Source organism: Idiotropiscis lumnitzeri, chromosome 18 (genome assembly GCF_059441095.1).
Source record: "Idiotropiscis lumnitzeri isolate Australia: NSW breed Sydney's pygmy pipehorse chromosome 18, RoL_Ilum_1.0, whole genome shotgun sequence".
Classification (NCBI taxonomy): Eukaryota; Metazoa; Chordata; class Actinopteri; order Syngnathiformes; family Syngnathidae; genus Idiotropiscis; species Idiotropiscis lumnitzeri.
In genome coordinates, this window is record NC_142408.1 from 14,042,961 (window position 1) to 14,050,592 (window position 7,632).

The window sequence follows — 7,632 nt, forward strand, 5'->3', positions numbered from 1 at the left end:
CTGTCGCCACTAACATTTGCAAAGCTAATTTAGCACTTCCCTGCTCTCTGAGTTTTGACAAAGTGAATGGGATGTTCGTTGAGCTCCAAAAGAAGGTCAATAGTCATGACAAGTGTTTGAATCCTTAGATAGATAACGCCGAATCGCTACACCAATTCTTGGCTAAAGTGGAGGACAAATTAATGGTGAAGGTCACGGATTCGGAGGGGAAAAACAGGAGGAACAACGTGAATGAACACAGCCCAGCAAGTTCTTCTCAAAACTGTTTCAAGATGTTTTTAGACAAATACCTTCCCATTGCTTCCAGATTTTGATCGCACTCACCAGCCTCACAAGCCGGTTATTATTGGTAACACTCGCTCTGCCATTATCTGATTTTTTCTACAAGTAAATATCTGCCTCCTTGACTACTAATAATTGGTATCAGCCCCGAAAAAAAGCGAGGTCTATTACTAGTGTAAAACAGTTTAATAGTTAAAGGGTGCTGAAAGCGCAAATATTCCACAGATGCGGTATCTGTAAACTTCAGAAAAAACTTTGATACTGATTTTGCAATCATTCTCTTACCTGGGTCGTTTTTCCAGAACCCGTCTCTCCTACGATCAGGATGACCCTGTTCTTTCTTATCAGTCCGACTATCTCTTCCTCATGCTCATAGACAGGCAGCTCACGTCGGAAACTGTCCAACTCTGATGTCCTCCTTCTAGGGGGTACTACGGAAACGCCACTGTCCAGGCGCCCCCTTGGCCTGTTCATGTCAAAGCTGTGGTCTGACGGAAAATAGGAGAATATTATACAATTACCTGAGTGCCTTTCATTAGTGGTTTACTTTCACCCATGTACACACGTCACAAGTTTCACAGTTCAAAAATGGATTAAGGATTATGCATGTAATGACTTTGCCTGATCAAGGACTACATTTATATACTACTAGCCAGCAGAATGGACATTTTTACTTTAAAAACCAACGCACCAGGTTGTGTAGCAACAGACAGCTTGCTTTTGCTGCTGGCTTGAAGGTCTTCACGCTCTTTATTGGTGATAGGAAACTTCTGAAGAAGGCTGCGGATCCCATGTAAAGAGGTTTGGGACAGTGTCAGGGGCATGGTGGACCTACGACTGTCTAGCAAATTCTTCTTCCTGATGGTGAGGAAGCGATTTGAGCTTTTCCTGAGACACAAAATGCATCATTACCATTTGTTTATCTTCATTTGTGTATTCTATAATGGTTAAGACACACAGTATAAGTAAAGACTCATAGCCGAAACGACTTATTTAAAAACATATAATAAATATGTCATATATCGATTAAAAAAAAAATAAATAAATGAATAAATACATAAAATATCGGATGAATTCTTCGCTACTCGCAAATTTATCAATTCGCAGATTTTTGGGGCACTTTCCGTTAATTAACCAAATGTAATCTTATCATTGTAACTCCCCTTTTTTCCATTTCTGTACTGCTTCTTACATGATCAACGATGCCACAAAATGGCACTAAAGTCCTGTCTAATCGAAAGGTAAGCGTGCCGAACAAATCATGTGAGCTGCCTGTTGTATCAAATGCTGATGGGGCAGGCGGAAAATCAGAACAACTTTTCCATTAGTCTGTGCATTCACCTGAAAAGTACACCTATTTATATTTTGGACAGGCATTAGGTGCAATCTTGTGGTAGTTCAGTGCCACAGAAATATGTTGAAGTAACACATTTCAAATGAGATACAAGTTTTATAAGTCAGGGTGAAGCCAATTTAGCCAAAGAGACGTAGTCACAAAATCCTATACAATACAATCCAACTTATTTATATAGCGCATTTCACAACAGCTGGAGCTGTACCAAAGTGCTTTCCAAATGCTACTCATGCACGTACTTTGGGTGCATTTTTTCAAAATCAAATCATCTGTTAAGACATTTATTGATTAGGATAACGCAAGATTAGAATTAGAATTAGAAATCCCTTTATTGTCATTGTACTCAAGTGTGCAACGAGATTAGAGGGCTCCCCTCTCCAGTGCAATACAACAATAATACAGACAAATATATAAATTAGATAAATAAATAAGAGAGTGCAATGGAATTTAGTACTGAATAGGGTAAATAAAAACACATCACAATGCTGTTCTGCAAGGTAAGATATTTAAGTGTTTGGGATTCGTGATTTGTGGTATATTTAGAGTTTAAATGGCTAAAAGGCAACAGGGGTCAAAAAGAAATGATACAATTACAATAATATATTAGTTTTGTTTTTTTTTAAAGGTACAATCTATTTGAAAGACTTGGCTGTCACAGTTTAAAGCTAGCTAGATGGTGCTATCCATTCATCCATTAGTGACCTTTAGCAAAGTCAAGTTGTGTGTAAAAAATCATTTTGTCATCACTAGAGGCTAGCCCAGAAAGATACAAAATGATCTATTGTTCCTGTTTCTTAATTATTATACTTTACAGTAGTTAACTTCTCTTTACACTTTTCACACTCTTTACATGGCAAGTAGGAGTGTATGAATGTTACTTTTTACTATTTTACTGTACGGTCTATAAAGGTTTTACAATGGCTACAGTTTTATCTTGAAACTAATTATTTCCCTTTACACTTATATTAGGGGTTCAACTGTAGTTTGTGCACCTTGTTTGTTGATCTTATCAATGTATCCTTAATGAAAACAACAACACGACAGCTCTTCATGAAAACACTTCAAATACCTTCTATCCTGTAGTTCGAGTAAAATATACTTACCCTTTGCTTTTAGAAATGTAACCCAAAGCCTGTGCTGCACGATGAATGAAGGCTCTCTCATTAGAGGAAAGCGAAGAGGGAAATTCCATCTCTGTTCATTCAGGAGATCAGATTTGCACTGTCATTCCTTCCTGCTAACATTGGAAAGGGCGCCAAGCTATACATTTGTTTTATGGAAATATTACATACCTTTCTGGTCGCTGTAACGAAACCTCTCCAGAGACAAGTTAATTGAAATTTTGACTTCTTCACTGATGTGAATATCTTTGAAGCGGCTTGAGGTAGAAGACTTTTGTGCCCTCTGACTCTTGGGTGGCTTTTGCAAAGTTGGACGGAAATGCGACATGATGCACTGTAACACAAAATAAAATTACTGAGCTCACAAAATATTTATTATTTTTACCATACTGTTGTGGACTGAAGAAGATTAAAAATATTTCAACGCTGGATATTTTGATGGACAAGCCTGTCTAACTTGAATACATAGAGTTCGCTGCAGCGTTTTCAGGTCTCTATGGTGTAAACATATGGTTGAACCAATTGCCACATGCACATTTCATCAGTAAGAATGGGATTTGAAATTTCCTCGGGCAATCTGAAACATACATCTGACTCTGGAACATATATATGTATTACAATAACCAAAAGCATGTATGTGTCGTAAATCTAAAAAGTAAAACGACCCTGGAAATATGACGAGGATGCCAAGTTTGTCATGTGACTAGCCACTGACAGAGCCACCCTGCTGAGTTGGCGTCACTCCAGTGTTTATATTTCAGTGAACAGATAATTATTATGCAATAAAAAGCCATTCCTCAGTGTTGAATTAATTGCTTCATAGTAGGTAACCACTGTTCAGGTGTTAGAGGTGTCACAAAATAAAGACATAGCATAAAAGTCATTTTTTGATTACACAAAAAGCTGCATTTCTCCGGATTTTGGACAAAGTGGACGAAATAACTCGGTAAAGCTAATTTGACGATATTCTACAAAAAATATTCCTGCTACATAGAACAATTATGGATAGACAATGTTTTTGAGCAGTAGCACTTGTTTATATTTTAAAATTCTTCATAAATGCTAAACGGGATTTCACTTGTTTCACACCTTTCCACCTATTCAGATACTCAAGAGCTTCACACTGCTGCTGCATCTACCTACTGGTGAGCCATCATCAGGAGCACCTGGGGGTTTAGTATCTTGCTCAAGGATACTTCGACATGGTCACAATGTCTGGGGATCGAACCCACAACCTCTATGTTGGGAAACAGCCACTCCACCATTGAACCACGCCGCAACCATAGTAGGAAAGCAGTCTGGAATCGAACCCTGGGCTTCTGTCGATAGTATATTACAAAGATATTTCTACGGTAATATTTAATAATGACGAAATTCTAATTATGTCTAGACTTACATTTATTTTTGGGACTGTAAATTCAATGTCTCCTACTATTCCATAATGACAGAAATCATCATATTTTGAGATGCAGTAAGTACTGGTGTACCACTGCCAACAACTAAGGGGTCACAATGTGAAAGGGTGTTTACTGCAGCAGTCAGAACGGAGACAAGAATATCTTTTATTCAATATAAGGTGATTTGTGCCACATGCGTCACCTTGGATAACAGGTATGGAATTTGAGGACGGTCCTTAACACAGACAATAAAAGAAATTGTTGCTGTAGCCTATCCAAGCTAACTTTAGGGCGAAAGGCGCGCGACACCCTGAACTGGTCAGCGGCCAGTCGCAGGGCACACACAGACACGTCACTGAGTGGGAACTGAACCCACACTGCCCGCACAAATCAGGCGAATGTACCACTACAGACAAGGGACATGGACTTCCATCTTGCAATTAATTGACCCACTGAGACTGGACTCTCCTCCACATTTCAAACGTTTGCGAGGCTGCGATCACAGTCACGTGACTGGATGCAGCCCGCTGATTCGCAGAATGAAGGTTTATCACTTCCTCCTACTTTGCCGTTAATGCGCACTGATTTGCCAAATTACTTTTTCACCATTTCCTTCTATTTTGCGGTCATCGACAGACTCATTTCTCTTTCCTTTTGGAGGCGTTATAAATGCCTGATAATGTAAAATTGCACATCATTAAAGCAATATTGACGATGATATTGATGACGATATACTGTATATTGCCAACCTCTACTGCTGACTGTTAGAGAATGGAATAAGATAAAATTTACAAAAAAAAAAAAATGTTCAGATGAAAGACGAGTCTATTCTTTCATTTGGTAGTTTTCATACAAATAATAAATAATAGAATATACAATATTCTGTGGGTCTTGAAAAAATTGTCAAAATGCTCTAAAATCGCTGGCACTCTAAGGTTGCGTGTGCAAATGGATGGCATTGAATGAGTTCTGTGAATGTGTCAGTGTTGCTTGTATTAATTTCAAAGTAAATATGATTCATTATCTAGTCGTACAACTAGGTAGTCTCAATAATTATAATAAAATTGGACATATTTGTACACCATGTTTGAATGTTGAACATGTTTACATCTACAAAATATTAAATATGTCAGCCAGAGCAATCCAGGCCAAACCGAAGAGGAAATAAACAACTTTCAGGTGTTGTCATTGTTTGATGATCAAAGTGATCATATAATACTTGCTTACATCAAAGCCACATTTTGTGTGTACACTTTTACCTGTCTTGATGCTGTATTACTGTAGATCTCAAAAGGAAGGTCAGAGAGCCATTACCGAAGACTGCAGCTGAGGGATACAATAAGTGATTATGAATCTGCAGGTACAATAATTTAGTTGTTGTGGGTCATTTAAACGCACGTGCCTTATTTTTTTATTTCACATTACAGTTGAAACTGCACATGATGATCCCACAATCAATCTCCACAACAACGTATTGCTTTAGAAATACGCTGACTCGCTTGAGACATGTGACGAAAGACCATATTCTCAGAAATTGTGGTCAGGTGTGACAATACCTTATAAAATATAGTTTCATATAGTGACTAAATTAGCTAAAATTTCCCTGTGGGAAATTTCCTTGTGAGAAAAGCATAGCTCTTCGCAGGACGGCTCACAAAATAGCAGTTGAAAACGACAGTGTTTGGTATTAATGATAGTTTCAGTCATCCCACAAATGTAAAGTACATGACTGAGGATCAAATGTTCGGAGAATGGATTAATTCCTGAACAAAACATACAATCTTACCACATTTGAAAGTGTTCCCACCACTTTGGAGAGGAGACCTCTTCTTCGGCGTCTTGTTTGATTTGCTTGGCATTTGGCAAACAGCATTTAGGTGCATTACCGCCAACTAGCGGACTCAAATGTGAATCGGTCGAATAGCCAGATGGCAGAAAATTACTCGTAAATAAAAAGACGGGAGAACTTGCTATATCCATCCATCCATCCACCCATCATTGCATATTCCCACCTCTTCAAAATTTAAATTAATGCTGCAGCCCTAAATCTGAATCAGAAATCAGAAAGCCCTTTATTGTCATTGTACTCAGTGCAACGAGATTAGCGAGCTCCCCTCTCCAGTGCAATACAACAATAATTTAGTTAAATATATAAATTAGTTTAATTAGAGATTAAATAATGAAATAGAAAATAAATATGACATTGGATACGTAAAAATACATTATGTTGCTGTTCTACAAGGTAAGGGTAGTTGTGTGTGAGAGTTCTGCATGGAGATGGTTCTCTGGAAGAAACTGTTTTTCAGTTATGGTGTTCTGTCACTTTTACAATGCAACCTGTTGACCACGACCCCCTGGCGTTTTATCTAAAGACAACAGTCTCAAACTAAGATTTGAAATTGGACAGTGATTTTAAATTGGATCGGCAATCAGTGCTGTTGTTCGATCCAGCTTCTTTCATCTTAGGCAGCTGGCTAAGGTGAAGTCCTTTCTATCTCAACAGCAATTAGAAACAGTAATCCATTCTGTCGTTACATCCCGGCAAGATTACTGATACGCACTTTATTTTGGAGTCAACCAGTCCACCCTCAAGCGTCTCATCTTGGTGCAAAATGATTTTGCTTCGCCTGCTTACTGGAGCTCTGGGGTTAGAAGCACACACCCCCTATTCTGGCCTCTCAGTTCATTTCAGAGTCCATTTTAAGATACTGCTAGTTATCTTCAAATTTTAAATGGCCTCACCCCAGCATACCTCTCTGAGCTCCTCCACTCCTACGCACCTGACCACTGCCTCGGGTCTATGGACCAAATGCTGCTGGAGTTGCCAATGGAATAAACTGAGCCTCAGAGGGGATTGAGCCTTTTCCCTTGCCAGTCCTTCCCTATGGAATACTTCCCATTGAATGTTAGGCAAACCCGCTCTCTTTGCACTTTTAAAACTAGTTTGATGACACACTTTTATTCTTTAGCTTTCAACCTAACATGAGACTGTGGTTGTTCTGCTGTTTTCTGTGTGTCTACTGTATATGTGTTAGTATCGATAATTTGTGTTTTAATTCACTGCTTTCCCGTCATTGTTGTTTATCTTTGCTATATTATGTCATATTGTATCCTGTTGGAATTTTGTCACCAAGCAAATGTGAATTACTAATGAATAAACTCTTAATTAACAAAAATATAAATGTAGATGTAAGCCATCTGTGAAAACTATTAACTTGTCTGAATAAAGTTGTTGTATTTAGTTTTCCCGCTCTATCTTTGCTGCTGTAACACTTCAAATTTCCCCATTGTGGGACTAATAAAGGACATCTTTATCTTTATCTTTCTGCTGCCAATTTAGATTTATTTTTTAGTTGATGAATATTAAACTCAGTAACTAAATTAATAGCGTCATGTCTCGTGTTCGATTTTGTGTTTCCAGGTCTGCCTAAACCAACCTTCAAGCTTATATAGCACTCCTTCCCTTTCATTGACAATG

At 38.2% G+C, this 7,632-nt stretch overlaps 1 protein-coding gene across 3 annotated transcripts in view; it reads right to left on the minus strand.

Annotated features, from left to right (window-relative positions):
• The window catches only part of ythdc2 (YTH domain containing 2), a 40,715-nt gene extending 34,654 nt beyond the window's left edge, over positions 1-6,061 (minus strand). For all 3 annotated transcript variants that reach the window (XM_088281990.1, XM_088281989.1, XM_088281988.1), the window contains exons 1-6: positions 5,941-6,061; positions 5,414-5,480; positions 2,929-3,091; positions 2,740-2,830; positions 974-1,170; positions 568-770 (exon numbers count right to left, since the gene is read on the minus strand). In XM_088281990.1, coding sequence (XP_088138116.1) covers positions 568-770; positions 974-1,170; positions 2,740-2,830; positions 2,929-3,085 — 648 coding nt within the window. In that variant the 5' untranslated portion in view covers positions 3,086-3,091; positions 5,414-5,480; positions 5,941-6,061. The remainder of the gene's footprint in view (positions 1-567; positions 771-973; positions 1,171-2,739; positions 2,831-2,928; positions 3,092-5,413; positions 5,481-5,940) is intronic.
• Positions 6,062-7,632: the final 1,571 nt, after the last annotated feature.